Source organism: Haliotis cracherodii, unplaced genomic scaffold (genome assembly GCF_022045235.1).
Source record: "Haliotis cracherodii isolate W230 unplaced genomic scaffold, xgHalCrac1.p SCAF_1, whole genome shotgun sequence".
In the NCBI taxonomy this organism is placed as follows: Eukaryota; Metazoa; Mollusca; class Gastropoda; order Lepetellida; family Haliotidae; genus Haliotis; species Haliotis cracherodii.
In genome coordinates, this window is record NW_027266264.1 from 71,773,902 (window position 1) to 71,793,012 (window position 19,111).

Genomic DNA, 19,111 nt, shown 5'->3' on the forward strand with positions numbered 1-19,111 from the left:
GCTGGCTTTAACTGTTTCCGAACACCCAACAACTGGGATAATATTGCCATATCTGGGTCATGTGATTGCCAATAGATGACATGTGTTTTTGTCAAGTCTAAACGAAGGGTTCTCATTTGTTGTTATAGGAATTCACTGCCCTAGTGCACTTCGAACGAAGCTTTGGTCCATTCAGAATCTGTGGGGGTGAGGCTCCTCTCAGCCAATCAGAAGTGGAACTGCCACCTTCTCAGCCAATCAGCAGCTCTGCTGAGACACTGCCCACAATTTTCTGTTTATGTTCTGGAGAGGGTTGTGGGGTGTTATGTATACGGACGCTGGGGTTCGATTCACCTGAATGGCTAGTTTCCTGGACAGTGTCCAGTTACAATGACACGCATTCCGCTCTCGGTTGGGCCCACTATTGGATGAACTGATCTCTCGCTTAACAAAACAATATATTTACTTCAAAAAACTTACACGTTATGACAATACATGGTACAAGAAAACATGATACTTATTAACACCGCTAACAGAGCAGTATGCTTTTAAAGTCGTAAAAGTCTTCTTTTATGCGATTTCCTTTTTAAATAATATACATTATTATCATACGGCTGAAGCTTTACGAACACAGTGTATAGTTACAAAATCAATAACCAACCTTCCCCATCATCCCAGAGAGTATGTGAATATTACGCAGAAGCCTACATGAGTAAGACATTTAGACAATTTCATCACCCCGGCCTCAACGCCCTAGCCCCGCCAGGCAAAGCCCTTCCCCCGCCCGTCACCCGCTGATCGCACTGTATTCTCATTGTTGAGGGGGAGTGGGCAAAACGCCAACGCTCATCTCGATTTCGCTCTCTCGCCTCGATCCAACATCCCCATCAAAGTCGGGTCAACAATGCTGGCGTTTGGCCAAAAAAGCACATAATATCGACACTGTGAGATGAGCATGTGTACTCACCAGCACCAAGAAGATTCGTAACGGTTATGCTTACCAGAAAAAGGCTGTACCCCTCATTGCATATGACATATGTCAGGCAGGTTTTGGACGAGATAAGCAGCAGGTTACTGCAGCCGAATGACAAAAGCCCGCACCTTAATTGACGCTTTAGCGATGAATGGTGTAAGTGCGTGGAGATTTTGTCTATTTCCGAATTATTTGATTCCAGGAACATCACAAAATAATCTGCATGATTCATTATCTTTCTGTCAAATATTTTAATGAATTTAGAAATACATTGGATCAAACTCAACGTCTCTTTACCGCAGAAGAAATGTTGAATGAAAGATTACTCTTTCAGAGATTAACGCACCACAAAAAGCAAAAAGATGTTTGTTTGGTGTTTAACGCCGCACTCTGCAATAGTCCAGCTATATTACGACGGTCTGTCAATAATCGAGTCTGGACCAGACAATCCAGTGATTTACATCATGAGGATCGATCCACATGAATGGAATACGATGACATGCATCAATCAAGTCAGCGACCCTCACCACCCGATCCCGTTAGTCGCCTCTTACCACATGCATAGTCGCCTCTTACGACAAGCTTGGGTTGCTGAAGACCTATTCTAATCCGGATCTTCACAGGTCGCAAATAGATGACTTGTATGTCCTGAGGAAACAGACCCAGATCAGAATCTGAATCTGATGAAGGAGGTGACGTCATAGCATATCAAAAGTGACGTGAGTGAGTGAGTGAGTGAGTGAGTGAGTAGGGTTTGATTAAAATTATGTCTTGGGGTTAGACACTAAGATTCAAACTCGCGTCCGACTACATACAAGATCAACCAGTTCACAACTGATACCATCAGATAGCTTGGGTGAGTGAGTGAGTGAGTGAGTGAATATGGTTTTACGCCGCTTTAAGCAATATTGTTGCAATATCACGGCGGGGGACACCTGAAATGGGCTTCACACATTGTACCCATGTCGGGAATCGAACCCGGCTCTTCGGCGTGACGAGCGAACGCTTTAACCACTAGGCTACCCGACCGCCCCTAATAGACTATCTATAATGACTGACCAGAGTTGCGTGACAATCATGGTATTGTTCGTGAAATATAGAAATATCTAACGCTAATTTGTGCCACAAAAGCATTAGCAACACATGAATGTCTGTTCATATTACGATGTAATTACTCAAATGCTCGTTGTGTTATGATTTTCCATTACCTCAGTTCTTTCGGTATATCTATACTTGGACAGGCTAAGATAAGACTCCGGGGCGAAATAATTACCCTTGTTACCATACTTGTCATGAGTGTACTCTCATAAGTATTTCACTTATATCAGCGGATCCTGGCACGAGTAAGGGATGCAACTTTGGAGAGCAAGTTGCCTTTCCATAGAGGACTGGGCCAAGTAATGGTTTGTTAAGAGACGAATAATAAGGTTCTGGTTCATACACTGTGGGATCTTGCTAATGGTGTATTATCACGTAGCAGCGTGAATCGTTGTTCATGTGTTCAGCCACTGGTTCGCCTAGTCAAGATTCCAGTATTTACAGGCTGCCGTTGTATACTCCCCCACTTTAATCCCAAGTAATGGGGAATTATCACGTGGCAGCGTGAACCGTTGTTTTATGTGTTCAACCACTGATCAAGATTCCAGTATTTACAGGCTGCCATTGTATACTCCCCAGGGAGCTGAGAATGAAAATCGAGTGAACAATGATCCATTGACCGGGTAGTAATATGATCATTCATTTGGTGAATGACACTTGGCGCATTATAAATGTACTTATTATTATTTTATACAGCTGGTATATTCCTGATTGCGGCGTACTATAGAATTCGCTCACCCCTACCCCAAGTATCGACATAAATAAAGATGTGAACATTTAACAACATCGTCTTGCGCTTTTTGATGGATGAGGTGAGCATATGAAATTTAATAATCTAAATTACCAAGGTAACGAACGGTCATAAAGACATATTGCTTTTGAACATCTCTCTTTTAGGTAAATACCTGATGTAGTTAAATGAACAAAGTCATACACATCTATTCGACATATTGTAGAGAAATACTCCAATATGTGTATTTGACGAGGACTTACATGTATAGATGCACATTTCTCCGTGTAGTGGGAGAGCTTCGCTGTACTTGCATGAACGCATATTCCAACTCTTTTTTTCGCTGAGAGGATGTGCTTAACAACCCCATTAAATTCAGATGTTAAAACTGACGTTTATCAAGGAATGTTGCGACGTTTTTTCTGAGGAGATACCTCAGAAGTGAACACTAGCATTGTTTGTTGCACTGAATTGCTTTGGCTATCTCACATTTTTTAAATATCTCCCTTGAAAAAATGGCTTCGTTTTAATGAAAATTGACATACGTTCTAGTCCGTGCTAGGCGTTTGTGGAAGCGGATATTATGATGTTTGATTGAAGCAGATTAGATCGTGCAATGACGTTTGCTTATGACGTCACATCACATTTTATGCGTACATATTTAAATGTTGCAATATTTCAAAACACTTAAATATGCCCAGTTAATATTATAAGTAAAAGGAAAAGGTAAATATATATTATGTTATGTTAATAGTTTAAATATGAGGAGAAAAAGTTATACTGGTTTAGTTCTGAAACCTGCACCACTTCGGGATTTCCTCCCACATTAAACTGACACGCCGTGATATAACTGGAATACAGTTCAAAGTGGCGTTAAACACAGCTCACTCACTCACTAACTTTCAGGTAATATCATCATGGCTTATTCGTGGGCTTCCGTTCCATGTTATGACATAAATGGTATGCTGCTGTAGAAAAGAACGCATCTCACATTAATATACACATATCTCTTAATGTAATAAAACGTATGATGTTATCGAATAGGCCATGGTTTAATTCTCCACCCGTAAGGTTAGGGTTGGTCAGTACCCTATGCTTGGAGGCAGCTTAAATGGATCGGTGGTCAGGCGCAGTGCTCATAATATCAACCACAGGTTTGTATGATCAAGACTCAATTATTTACAGTCCGCCGTGATATCGCTTGACCATTGATGGCGTTAAACAGCATTTAATGACACTAACATATACCGAATATATCATATATGTCAAATAGTGGATTTCGATATAGCCAAATGTAGTCGGTATTTAGGGAAAACCTATTACTAAACTGTTGTGATTTGTCGTCACAGTACGTAACTGACCAACATACGTTATAACGTTAGAAACACAGATAGACTCGAGTACAGACGCTCGCATGCACGCACGCACGCACGCACGCAGGTAAATGAATATGTATCAAATGATGATTACATGCGCATGTATGTCATAATGAAATCAATCTTCAACTGTTAAAAACTTTTTACGTACGTACGTAATGATAAAACTAATATACACCTGTAGAATGTCTTTACTTAGGACTATTGACGTCGTTATGTCAGTGCAATGGTCTTCAACGAAACCCGATTTCACCTCACCTCACCTCACCTCACCTCACCTCACCTCACCTCACGTACGACTGTACTACAATAATCAATATAACCTGCTGTGCAAAAAAAAGTACACACTTTAAAATACCTGCTCCATTCTGCCCAATAGTGTACAGTGAAATTACGATGTCTATATTCCTTATGACGTCATGTGACGTCGCCTTTTTTGAGGGACTCATTGATATGATGCATGTAATATTGCTTTTGATATCCGTATCAAATACATCACCATGGAATAACCATTTGTTTGTTTCATTTTTAGCGACCATCAAACATGGGTGTATACTTTCTTCTGCCCGGCAGTATACATCTACTGCCGACCCGTGAACATCCGGGGTAGAGTGGGTCTTCAGCAACCCATGCTTGCCGTGAAAGGCGACCATGCTTGTCGTAAGAGGCGACTTACAGGATCGGGTGGTCAGGATCTCTGTCTTGGTTGATTGCATGTCATCGATCCCAAATGCGTGGATCGATCATCATGTTGTCAGTCACTGGATTACCGGAGAGCGGTAGGTCCGGGGTTCGATCCCCAGCCGCGTGATACCAAAAGACGTTGGAAGATAGTACTTGTTGCTACCCTGTCTGGCGCTCGGTATTAAGGGGCTAAACAAAGGACTGGTCGGCTCGGAGTCAGTATACTGTGTCTGAGTGGGGTATTCATGTTAAACTGCGGCATGGTTTTTCAGTGAGCTAGCACTATAAATCGGCATCAGTCCGGACTAGTACAAGCAGCCATACACACGCTATAAAAGTGCAATAATCTTGGACGCGACTTTAAACCCAATTTCACCTCACCTAACCTGATGCCCCAAGGAACATGTGGGTCGCTATTTATTTCACCTTATTTCAATGTACATTATAATGTGGTTAATTATGGTAAGAGGTTTATATTATGCTCAACGTGTAACAGCCGTTAACCTACCCTACTGTAGTTTAGATTAAAAACCGAGTAACAAAGTCAGGGGTTTCAGAGTGAATAACTTTTTAAAAACCGGTGTGAACTGTAAAGTTTATGTGCGGAGAAGAATTCTCGTTGAAGTATCTGATTACATTTCAGGCATATTTGCCTTACAATAAAGTTACTCATTTCGTTTTCGTGGCGTAGTTTGTGAATGGAAAAACGTTTTTTAACCTTAAAGAGTGATGACTTAAACACGACTTCAGGATAAAATACTTAAATGTTTTACGCTTTAACTTCATAATAAACCGTCATTGTTATTACTAGCTAAAACCCTAGGTTTCTTCAAGTACACTCGACATTTGCAGGATCAGTGAATGACGTGAGGCAATGAGTCAGTCTGGGGTTTGAACCCAGAGTGACCATATTACAAGGCGAGGCAGGCTACCTGATACTTATAGTGGATGTTGTCTCGTCAATCTAGAAACATACACATCACCTCCACACATGTCAAGAATGTAATATGACCAAACACTCCTCAATGCCTACCCATAGAGCAGGAAAAAGCGCAAAGCGTACTGTATACTAGCGGGACGTGCATCATCTCACATGGACCGTCACGCCCCCTGACCACAGGATACTCCTGCCCAGCATGAAATACGTGTTGTTCATATCAAGTTACGGCTTTTCATGACTGTACCGTTCTAACCCTGCTACCGGTTTGTGATATTCTTTTTTCCAAGTTTCCTATCACGTATTTCATCTGCTTTGTTGGAACGTTATTGTCGGGTGTGAGACGACAATTTGAATAATATGGCGGTATTAAGTTACCCGTTTACAGGTTTGTGACAAAGGTAAAGGCAATAGGTGTTTTCTGTTATGTATGAGAACAGCATCTCAATTCATGGGGGATGTAAATGATTTGTATCAAGAAAAATGGCCATTATGACAACCAGCACTTTGTCCTTAGTTGACACTGAGGGAAGCGGCCATCCGCTTCCGGAGTGTACGGAATGCGTGTTACCTGCTCAACCGTCTTGACAGCTATGTTACAGTATCTGCTCTCTCCACGTGTGGACGGGGTCAAGCGTTACTGAATAGCGGGTGGTCTAGTGGTTAAAGGGGGCTGCTTGTCACACGAAAGACACGGGTTCGATTCACACAAGGGTGTGTGAAGTTGTTTGGCGTCCTTGACATTGCTGAAATGTGGACCCCTAAAGTATACCACCATTTAGTCACTTGCAACCTTAAAACTTGGCATGCTGTGTGGTTGGTCTTTAACTGAACTTCAAAGTACCCCTAGAGCAGGCAGGGTTTACCTTGGGGGGTCAGGATTGGACGTTAAAGGCGTCATGAAGCCACACACAAGCATACTTAATCGAGGGTTTATTTGAACCTTTTGTTAGTATCAAATTTAACTGTGTGACGTACTATTATGATATGACGTGATATTGATAATAATTAATAAAAAGGTAAACGATGGCAGAGAGGTAATTCAACGTTTGGATTAAACGCTTACATCTTTATGGGTGAATGTTTGACTAACAGTTTAATCATTACTCAACTAGTGTTGTTTTTAAACAGAATTATACAACTAAATAACACACGTTTTAGAACGGAAATATCGATGGTAATGCCATTGCTTAACTTAAGACCTTTTGTGAAAAATACTTCATTATCGATGCCTTCAACATAGCGAATTAATTCACAATACCATCTTTATGTCTGGAATGCATAGTAACTCTTTCGAGATATACACTGTCGCGCAAAAGAAACTATAAAGTTGAAAATTGGATTTGACCCCAAAAAAATACAAAAGTTACCAAAGCGTTACCAGGCTGAAGACAGTCGATGGCTGCAAACTCAAGGTCCACACCACAAGTATTATACCCGAATCAAATACATGACAATCGAATAACCACAGTTTGATCGGCATTTTAGAAATTGGCAAACGAAGTAACATAACATGCAAATCTATGCCTAACAACTTCTGCTTTATTGCATATAGTGACGTTTCGATGTAGATTCCCACTCCAGCTTGATATCGGTGTAAGAATCTACATCAAAACGTCGCTATATGCAATAAAACAGAAGTCGTTATCCATAAACTTGACGTTTATCCTCATCGAATAACCATTTCTTGTTGATTTCATTTTTAACCACCATCAAACATGGTGCATACTTTCTTTTGCCCGGCAATATATCAGTTCTAGTGTTTCTGTACATTGACCAGTTCACATTTGTAAGACCTGAAGAACTATTCATGATTACAGAGCAGGGGGCATATTTTCCTAAACCACTAATACCACTCTAAAGGCTTGTAAGGCACGTGCATGTTGAACTGTTGAGGTCAAACGGAAAGCACTTTAGTCTCATTGTGCGATAGCCACCGCGTACAAAAGTAACATTACCCAGAATCTTATAAACTACAAATACGGAGGAAGGGTATGCGGTATCTATCTCCGCATCTCAAGCTAAATACAATATTGGCTTTATCCCCGATTCTTAAGATTGACCTCTAGCCGACCTCTCGGCTCTGGTCCATCAACTGTCCGGTATATGCTCCATCCCTACTGACCCTAATGTGATTGTTAAGAGAGATGAAAGGATAGTGTTGGACAGGTAAAGGGAGGGGCGGGTTTTTGGGGTGGGGGTGGTAGGCGTCCCCGGGCAGTGCTGGAGACGGCGTATAACAGTAAAGGTGTGTTTTGTTCAGCGTGTTTGTATATCATTAGCCATCACTGACACATACTTTGAATACCGAACAAAGAGAGGGATATCATTCTTCAGACATCGCCGTCAGGGTATCTTAAGATGTTTGAAAATGATAATTCAACGTAACAATAACCGTTCAGCTACGTTCAACTCTGTTATAACGAAATTAAATGCGAAATAATACCCTGTCGACTTTGCAAAGACGACACGTTTATCATCGGAAATCTTTCTGAAAGACCCTTTCTCCAATATGGATACGAATGCTCATGGTTTATCCAACACATTAATGTCAGAACTCAATACACCATGAGTCTCTCGACTTACATGCTAACACTCCCACCCAAATGCCAATTATGTCCCTGCGTAAATATCTATATTAACCTTTGTCCCCGGGGAAAGGCTAGCCTTGAGTTTCCCGCAATTCTATCACCAAGGCCTCATTAGTTATATACCACAATACTCCGCGTACCGTGAGTTGGCTGTAGCTCTATGTGTGTGGTGATTTCTTTGGTGGGTGCGTGGTGTGTGGCGTATATGTGCGTGTGTGCGTGCGTGTGTGTGTGTGTGTGTGTGTGTGTGTGTGTGTGTGTGTGTGTGTGTGTGTGTGTGTGTGTGTTAATATCGTGGTTGGTGTGTGTGGTGTATATGGTGTGGTGTGTCTGTGCGTATGTGGTGTGTGTGTGTGTGTGTGTGTGTGTGTGTGTGCGTGCGCGCGTGCGTGCGTGCGTGTGTGTGTGCGTGCGTATGTGGTCTGTGTGTGGTGATTTCGTGGTGGGTGCGTGTGGTGTATGTGGTGTGTATGTGCGTGTATAGTGTGTGTGTGGTGATTTCATGCTGGGTGCGTGGTGTATGGCGTGTGGCGTGTGGCGTGGTGCGTGTTGCATGGGGCGTGTGTGTGGTGTATATGGTGTCTTTGTGCCGGTATGGTGTGAGTGTGTAGTGTACTTGGTGCGTTTGTTGTGATTGTGGTGTCTGAGTGGGAGGGTTGTTTGTGGAGTACAGTGTATGGTGTATGTGTGTGTGTGGTGTGCGGGTGGTGTGTAAGTGTGTGATGTATGTCGTGTGTGTGTGGTGTGTGTGTGGTGTATGTTATGTTGTGCATGTGGAGAGTGTGTGGTGTGTGTGATGAGTGTGTGGTGTGCGGTGTGTGGTATGTTGTGTGGGTGGTGTATGTTGGGTGTGTGTATGTGGAATGTGTGTGGTTAATGTTGTGTTTGTGGTATGTGTGGTGTGTGTGCGGTGTGTGATGAGTGTGTGGTGTGTATGAGGTGTGTGATGAGTGTGTGGTGTTTGTTGTGTGTGTGTTTGGTGTGGCCGTGTGTTGTGACCAATATATGGGTGCATGGAGATTTTATTAATTAAATCGGATCACATTTCGGCCTTTGTGTGATGAAGCTCAAATAAACGATGTTGAAAGTGTGTTTGTGCTATCTGCATACATATCGGGATTTGTTTAATAAGACAATGATATGAAACCTGACAAGTTTAAATAAAGGTCAGATTGTCAGTTTTTACATCTAGATATGTTGAAGGTAATCAAGTTGACGTTGATTGTTGTTTCTTAACAGGAACACTACCCCGTATCAGTACGGCTTCCACAGATAGATGTTCTAAATAATTTTGTTACGATAGTCCCACGTCTTCCGGTACGTGACCGTCACAGGGGATCGTCCTCCTACTGCTAACGCTAAGTAAAATATCACATTGCGTCTGTCAGATAGCGGAATTGTGAAGATCAAATGATTATCTCACGCCTCCGACACAAACGTTAGGCACCGCCAAACATACTTGTGTGTCTTGTAACGTGACCCGAACTGAGATGTTTTGGTAGGCGGGGTAAACAGATTAAATTAATTTTATGTTTGTTTCTTTGTTGTTTTAGACGGAGGTCTACGATTTTCAACTGAGATCACCGCGTCCTGTGCAGGATCAAAGCTGGCACAGTCAAACGAGTGGACGATATCATTACCACCGTCTCACGCCGCCGGGGTACGATGACACACAATTAGTCAGAGAGCCTGAACAAATGATATACACCCACTATCGGAGTTCCTGGGACCTGGTCCCACTTGCACAAAACGATCTTAGCGCTAAGACTATTGTAAGCCTATGTTAAAGTATGTGAGTTAAGATCATCTTAGCGCTAAGATCGCTTTGTGCAAGTGGGCCCTGGTCTGACCATGAATGACCATAATGCGGTTGTTTGTTTATGCCGATAAGGAATATTACTTACAGTAATGACAAACACTGCAAAAGTGCGTTTTCAAAAAATGTCTTAATCATAAACATCATCATTAAGTTTTGATCCCGTGGTTTCAATCCGGATAAGAATGACGGTCAGGTGACTGTTAGAGTGTTGTTTTTGGCAATGACCTTGATCAACTGCACTTTAAATATTACATCTGCACGTGTTTTTCTTTCATTCCGTGCAGTTACGTAAACTGCACACAATGCTAAATTTAGTCGCTCGAAGTCACGTGACTGTCGATCTTCACTCGGCTCGTAACCACGTGATTAAAATGCAAATGAATGATGTTTTTCGTTCATAAAGTTGACATTTCTTAAAAAGCGCACTTTGCAATTTTTGTCATCCTTAAAATCGTCTGAAAGGCTTGTTTTCACTTTATAAGTATTAGCAAACACGCAGCTATTTTCGTTGATTAATGATCGCGATATTTAGAGATTCTATTTCAATTCGATTTACTGCAGGTAAAATTATAGGGCGCTCAGGGTACCGGAACCAAAAAATAATTCTTTTGCCTTACATTCGAATTCTACACAATCTGCTAAATATAAAAATGTATATTCTTCGCAAAGGTGTAGAAACACCGAACTAATTTGCTTTTTCAAATTTTTATATCATTTATGTGATTAATAAACAATAACACTGAAAGACAAACACTCGAACGAATTCTAGCGATAACCAGGAGCTCTTCATCGCATGAATGTGACTTATGACGTATAAGTTTTGTTATAAGTTCTGTTTGTTTGTTTCTTTGTTTAACGCCGCTCTCAGCAATATTCTAGCTATATATTACGGCGGTATGAAAATAATCGAGTCAGGATCAGATAATTGTGAATAACATCATGAGCATCGATCTACGCAATTGAGATACGATGACATGCAATCAACCAAGTCAGCGAGCCTAACCACCCGATCCCGTTAGTCGCCTCTTACAACAAACATAGTCGCCTTTTACGGCAAGCATGGGTTGCTAAAGACGTATTCTGCCACGGATCTTCAAGGGTCGGATCTCGATATAGCAAAATGAGTATGGTTTTACGCAGCTTTTAGCAATATTCCAGCAACATCACGGCGGGGGACCCATGTTGGGAATCGAACCCGGGGTCTTCGGCGTGACGAGCGAACGCTTTAACCGCTTGGCTACCCCACTGCTCCCCTTTACGTGAGGGGAAAGCCCGACGTAATATAGCCTTTAGAGATTTACCACGTTGTTGAATCCTACTTGAACGGGTATGGTGCTGACAAACCTAGAAACATAATCAGGGCGAACCTGGGATTCGAACACGATCATATTTGTCTGGCGCGCCAAAGGGACGCAGCCATACACAAGACGACCGGATCACCCGTGTCTCTACCACTTCCACCCAGATCCCCGTTCACAGATGTCGGCGTACTAGTTCAGAGACAGTGGGTACAACTGACCCTGTACATTGACCCTCTTTCAGAGTAAAATATGCCATGGCCTACTTGGAACGTCAAAACTGGGCTTAATTAACACTAAATGTCCTTGCCCTGGGCAAATTTACAAAATTGATACGTATGTTAAGCTGGTGGTAGACGTGCGGCCCCTGGGTACGTCCTGGTACTGTTGAGTGGAACCACATGCCGCTGACGAGACGGTTACCATGGGATACCGGGACACTCCGGCGCGGATATGAAATTACGTTTGTAGAACTTTAATGGTATTAACATTGAGACAATGATATTCATTTTGTTCCCTTAAAGATAATTTTTCCACATGTTCAAGGTGGATTTTTCACCCCAGTTTATGTTTCCTCGAATGGATGAACGGGGCTGTCACGATACACAGAAGTTGCGATACGATATGTATCGCGATGATGTGACACGTTTGCTTGTTGACGATACGAAAAGCACCATGACATGATGGGTGAATGTTTTCACCATACAAGTAAAGAAAAACATAGACTGACACAAACTCCCTTTTCGAGGTTTTCCATACTTGTTAAGGCTCCCATACATTAGGAAACAAAATGTCGATATAGATATCTAGCGTGCCAGAACGATCATTATCGATACAGACATAGTGTGTCGTGTATGTAGCGTGTATTGCGCCGTTCGGGTAATCCACAAATACATCTGTGTTTCCGTTTAGTCGTACGAGGTTTGGAAGTGAGTGCTGCCACAACACGCTATCACAGGATGAAATCCGCCACTCCCTAACCACCAGGTCGGCCCCGATTAGACCAGTAGTCTGTGCAGTGTTTTGACCATAAGACGTGAGTTCATATTCCCGATTAGACCATTAGCAGAGTTGCGACCATAAGACGTGAGTTCGTATCCCCGATTAGCCAGTAGTCTCAGCAGAGTTGCGACCATAAGACGTGAGTTCATATTCCCGATTAGACCATTAGCAGAGTTGCGACCATAAGACGTGAGTTAGTATTCCCGATTAGACCATTAGCAGAGTTGCGACCATAAGACATGAGTTCGTATTCCCGATTAGACCATTAGCAGAGTTGCAACCATAAGACGTGAGTTCATATTCCCGATTAGACCATTAGCAGAGTTGCGACCATAAGACGTGAGTTCATATTCCGATTAGACCATTAGCAGAGTTGCGACCATAAGACGTGAGTTCATATTCCCGATTAGACCATTAGCAGAGTTGCGACCATAAGACGTGAGTTCGTATCGACGATTAGACCATTAGCAGAGTTGCGACCATAAGACGTGAGTTCATATTCCCGATTAGCCAGTAGTCTCAGCAGAGTTGCGACCATAAGACGTGAGTTCATATTCCCGATTAGACCATTAGCAGAGTTGCGACCATAAGACGTGAGTTAGTATTCCCGATTAGACCATTAGCAGAGTTGCGACCATAAGACGTGAGTTCGTATTCCCGATTAGACCATTAGCAGAGTTGCGACCATAAGACGTGAGTTAGTATTCCCGATTAGACCATTAGCAGAGTTGCGACCATAAGACGTGAGTTCGTATTCCCGATTAGACCATTAGCAGAGTTGCGACCATAAGACGTGAGTTCATATTCCCGATTAGACCATTAGCAGAGTTGCGACCATAAGACGTGAGTTCATATTCCGATTAGACCATTAGCAGAGTTGCGACCATAAGACGTGAGTTCATATTCCCGATTAGACCATTAGCAGAGTTGCGACCATAAGACGTGAGTTCGTATCCCCGATTAGACCATTAGCAGAGTTGCGACCATAAGACGTGAGTTCATATCCCCGATTAGCCAGTAGTCTGTGCAGTGTTGCGACCATAAGACGTGAGTTCATATTCCCGATTAGACCATTAGCAGAGTTGCGACCATAAGACGTGAGTTCATATCCCCGATTAGCCAGTAGTCTGTGCAGTGTTGCGACCATAAGACGTGAGTTCATATTCCCGATTAGACCATTAGCAGAGTTGCGACCATAAGACGTGAGTTAGTATTCCCGATTAGACCATTAGCAGAGTTGCGACCATAAGACGTGAGTTAGTATTCCCGATTAGACCATTAGCAGAGTTGCGACCATAAGACGTGAGTTAGTATTCCCGATTAGACCATTAGCAGAGTTGCGACCATAAGACGTGAGTTAGTATTCCCGATTAGACCATTAGCAGAGTTGCGACCATAAGACGTGAGTTAGTATTCCCGATTAGACCATTAGCAGAGTTGCAACCATAAGACGTGAGTTCATATTCCCGATTAGACCATTAGCAGAGTTGCGACCATAAGACGTGAGTTCATATTCCGATTAGACCATTAGCAGAGTTGCGACCATAAGACGTGAGTTCATATTCCCGATTAGACCATTAGCAGAGTTGCGACCATAAGACGTGAGTTCGTATCGACGATTAGACCATTAGCAGAGTTGCGACCATAAGACGTGAGTTCATATTCCCGATTAGCCAGTAGTCTCAGCAGAGTTGCGACCATAAGACGTGAGTTCGTATTCCCGATTAGTCCGTTAGCAGAGTTGCGACCATAAGACGTGAGTTCATATTCCCGATTAGACCATTAGCAGAGTTGCGACCATAAGACGTGAGTTCGTATTCCCGATTAGACCATTAGCAGAGTTGCGACCATAAGACGTGAGTTCGTATTCCCGATTAGACCATTAGCAGAGTTGCGACTATAAGACGTGAGTTCATATTCCCGATTAGACCATTAGCAGAGTTGCGACTATAAGACGTGAGTTCGTATCCCCGATTAGACCATTAGCAGAGTTGCGGCCATAAGACGTGAGTTCGTATTCCCGATTAGACCAGTAGTCTCAGCAGAGTTGCGACCACAAGACGTGGGTTCGTATCCCCGACTCGACCAGATTATGACCATTGGTTTGTCATCACCTTATCCGTGAGTTTCACCAAAGTTGTCAATGTCCATAGCATGCGTCACTAACAAGCCACCTCTTCGACGCCAAATTGACCCGTCTGCTATAGCTAAATACTAGATTCCCTGGTCTTGACTGAGAATGTATGCCCCGGACAGAGCGATATTGGAGAAGCAGGTGCTGCCGATAGAGCAGGACACCAAACGGAATCTGCTCCGGCAGATAATCGAGACTGGTTATGTTCTGGCGTTGACGTTTTCACTTGTACACCAAGGACTCATTGTTGAAGGCAACCGTGACAGCTGCTATATTGCTGAATGCGACAAAATCTAAACATCTAAATCTAACAATAATCGTATGTTACAATACAATAAGAAAACAATTTATGCGAATTTGACATGATATGAAATAGAATATGATATGTCATAATTTGGATAGGATCGACCAACAAAAATGTACATCTCCTGAAATACACATTACTTAAACGTACACAATAAGTAAATAGCTTTAACGGCAACCCAAAGCAAGAAACATTACATTCAACTCGAAAACAGATGCATTGAGATGTCACATTTCGCAATCTAGCGTTTCCTTCGTTACTTTGGACATAATTGTATTCTGCCTCAGCATAAACTTCATTGGCGTTTGTTACTTCGTCCAAAATAGGCATTTGCTCGCATCTTTATTTTAAGCCGCCTAAATGCGATCTAGCAATGTTCCATTTGGCTTCAAAAATGACCCCGAGTGATAGTATCGATGATTTTGAAGGAAGGTGATGAACAAACAAGCCTGGCGTGATTCTTAATCTGACTTCCTTTATTTGACGTACAGGCCTACACTGAGGGTCAATGTGCGCTTCCGGCTACAGATGAAAGAATCTCTAGCAGTTCCTATTAATGCTTTGGCATACAGTTCTTGACTGTTGCACTGCTAAAGATTCAAATTTGACATGAACGCCCTTCCCCTCACCACCTACATGTGTACTTTACAGTCTCTTCCCTCTCTTTCTTATCCCCGTCTACCTTTCTCTCATTCACATCTACCGCCTACTTCTCCGACTCCCTTTTACCCTACTCCGTTTTTCTCAGGTTGAAGGGAAAGTCACCTATCGTTTCTATTCCGGTCCCTTATTCTCATTCCTGTCTACCACCTCTCTCATTCCCGTTCTCTACATCTCGTTCTCTAATTCCCGTCTACCGTCATCTATCTGTTATCCGAGTCTCCTCTGCTCTCCCCCATTCCCGTCTACGTCCTCCCTATTTCTCCTCTCTTTATCTCATTCTCGTGTCTATCTCCTGTCACTCATTCCCGTCTACCTTCTCTCTTTCTCATTCCCGACTACCACCTCTCTCACTTCTGTCTACTCTTGTTTCTTTTTCTTAATTCCGTCGGGAACCTCTCTCTCTCTCTCTCTCTCTCTCTCTCTCTCTCTCTCTCTCTCTCTCTCTCTCTCTCTCTCTCTCTCTCTCTCTCTCTCATTCTGGTCCACAAGCTGTCCCACTTCCTTTTACCCTCTTCTTCTCTCATTCCCATCTACCCTCCTCTTTCTAATTCCCTTCAACCTTCCTCCCTTTTCCTTATTCCTTCGTCACGATATGGTGGAACTCACACACTCTCATTCCCGTTTTTTCTCTTCTCGTTTCCATTTTCGCCTACCTCCTTTGTTCTCATTCCTTTCAACCACCTCGCTCATTCCCGTCCACCACCTCACGTTCTCTCACCCTCGTCTACCCTCCTCGCTCATTCCTGTCAACCACCTCGCTCATTCCCGTCCACCACCTCACGTTTTCTCACCCTCGTCTACCCTCCTCGCTCATTCCTGTCAACCACCTCGCTCATTCCCGTCCACTACCTCACGTTCTCTCACCCTCGTCTACCCTCCTCGCTCATTCCTGCTAACCACCTCGCTCATTCCCGTCCACTACCTCACGTTCTCTCACCCTGGTCTACCCTCCTCGCTCATTCCCGTCCACTACCTCACGTTCTCTCACCCTGGTCTACCCTCCTCGCTCATTCCCGTCCACTACCTCACGTTCTCTCACCCTCGTCTACCCTCCTCGCTCATTCCTGTCAACCACCTCGCTCATTCCCGTCCACTACCTCACGTTCTCTCACCCTCGTCTACCCTCCTCGCTCATTCCTGTCAACCACCTCGCTCATTCCCGTCCACTACCTCACGTTCTCTCACCCTGGTCTACCCTCCTCGCTCATTCCCGTCCCCCACCTCACGTTCTCTCACCCTCGTCTACCCTCCTCGCTCATTCCCGTCCCCCACCTCACGTTCTCTCACCCTCGTCTACCCTCCTCGCTCATTCCCGTCCCCCACCTCACGTTCTCTCACCCTCGTCTACCCTCCTCGCTCATTCCCGTCCACTACCTCACGTTCTCTCACCCTCGTCTACCCTCCTCGCTCATTCCTGTCAACCACCTCGCTCATTCCCGTCCACTACCTCACGTTCTCTCACCCTCGTCTACCCTCCTCGCTCATTCCTGTCAACCACCTCGCTCATTCCCGTCCACTACCTCACGTTCTCTCACCCTCGTCTACCCTCCTCACTCATTCCTGTCAACCACCTCGCTCATTCCCGTCCCCCACCTCACGTTCTCTCACCCTCGTCTACCCTCCTCGCTCATTCCTGTCAACCACCTCGCTCATTCCCGTCCACTACCTCACGTTCTCTCACCCTCGTCTACCCTCCTCGCTCATTCCCTTCTACCTTCCTCCCTTTTTCTTATTACCTCGTTCCGATATTGCAGACATATATCCGATTTGACTTAACTCACTTGCTCTCATTCCCGTCTACAACCTCTCTCATTCCCGTCTATAACCTCTCTCATTCCCGTCCACAACCTCTCTCATTCCCGTCTACAACCTCTCTCATTCCCGTATTTTCTCTTCTCTTACTCATTCTCGTCCACTCTGCTCTCTATCACTTCCTTCTACCCTCGCTTCTTTCTATCAACTCTGTCTTCTCATTCCCGTCTACTTTCCATTTCCTTATTCCCGTCTAGGCATCTCTTTCTCGCCTACCTTCCTCTCTCATTCCCGTCCACACCTCCTTCTCTCCTTTCTTTCTATCATCATCTTTTGCTCACCTCTCTTTTTCTTATTTCTGTCTACAACTAGTTTTTTCTATCATTCCTGTCTACATCTCTTTCATTCCCGTCTACCCTGTTCTCTTCTTCAATTCCTGTTTACTTCCTCTAATTCTCCCATTCTCGTCTACCCTCTCTGTAACATCCATCTCCTTTCATCCACATCTACCTTCCCTATAATCCCTTATTTCCGACTACCCCCTCTCTCTCATTCCCGTCTACCCTTCTCTCTCTTATTCTCGTCCACCCTCCTCTCTTTCTCATTCCCGTCTAGCCCTCTCTCTCTCATTCCCGTCTAGCCCTCTCTCTCTTATTCTCGTCTCATCCTCTCTTTCATTCCCATTTACCCTGCCCTATCTCTCGTTCCAGTCAACCCTTCTCTCTCTCATTTTCGTCTACCCTCCTCTCTCTCATTCCAGTCCACCTGCCCCTCTCTCATTGTCGTCTACACCCTCTTTGCCTTCAACATGCTCTCTATTTCTCATTTCCGTCTACCCTCCTCGTGTCCCGCCTACTCTCTTCCTCTATCTCATTCCCGTCTACATTTCCCTCTCACTCTCTCATTCCCGTCTACATTCCTCCCTCTCTCATTCCCGTCTATCCTCCCCTTTCTCTTTCCCGTCAACCCTCCTCTCTCTCTCATTCCCGTCTATCCTCCCCTTTCTCTCATTCCCGTAAACTCTCCTCCCTCTCTCATCCCCTCCTATCCTCCCCTTTCTCTCTTTCCCGTCAACCCTCCTCCCTCTCTCACCCCCTCCTATCCTCCCCTTTCTCTCTTTCCCGTCAACCCTCCTCTCTCTCTCATTCCCGTCTATCCTCCCCTTTCTCTCATTCCCGTTAACTCTCCTCCCTCTCTCATCCCCTCCTATCCTCCCCTTTCTCTCTTTCCCGTCAACCCTCCTCCCTCTCTCATCCCCTCCTATCCTCCCCTTTCTCTCTTTCCCGTCAACCCTCCTCTCTCTCTCATTCCCGTCTATCCTCCCCTTTCTCTCTTTCCCGTCAACCCTCCTCCCTCTCTCATCCCCTCCTATCCTCCCCTTTCTCTCTTTCCCGTCAACCCTCCTCTCTCTCTCATTCCCGTCTATCCTCCCCTTTCTCTCATTCCCGTTAACTCTCCTCCCTCTCTCATCCCCTCCTATCCTCCCCTTTCTCTCTTTCCCGTCTACCCTCCTACTTTCTCTCATTTCCGTCTACCCTCTTTCCCTCGTTCCGGAAGTGGTGCTCGAGCGGCTGTGATCCCGTGCAATGTTGGTCATGCGATTTCATAGGAGTTTCTTTAACTGTAGTGTACAAATGACTGTAAACATGGTTTGGAATCACATGATTATATAATGAAACTGTTCATCACTGACTCAATCAGCTATACTCATTCGTAGTATAGCCCATAGGGCCATTTTACATTACAGAGCTACATTGAGAGAGGCCATTCA

At 44.1% G+C, this 19,111-nt stretch overlaps 2 protein-coding genes across 2 annotated transcripts; one reads left to right on the plus strand and one right to left on the minus strand.

Moving 5' to 3' along the window:
* The first annotated feature begins 16,180 nt into the window (after nucleotides 1-16,180).
* LOC139457349 (putative proline-rich protein 21) lies at nucleotides 16,181-17,359 on the plus strand. Its single transcript, XM_071238759.1, has one exon. It carries the CDS (start codon nucleotides 16,181-16,183, stop codon nucleotides 17,357-17,359), a length of 1,179 nt encoding a protein of 392 aa, XP_071094860.1.
* Nucleotides 17,360-18,268: 909 nt separating this feature from the next.
* On the minus strand, nucleotides 18,269-18,865 carry LOC139457360 (putative carbonic anhydrase 2). The gene has a single exon (XM_071238769.1). The coding sequence runs from the start codon at nucleotides 18,863-18,865 to the stop codon at nucleotides 18,269-18,271; it is 597 nt and encodes a 198-aa protein (XP_071094870.1).
* Between the last annotated feature and the right edge of the window lie 246 nt (nucleotides 18,866-19,111).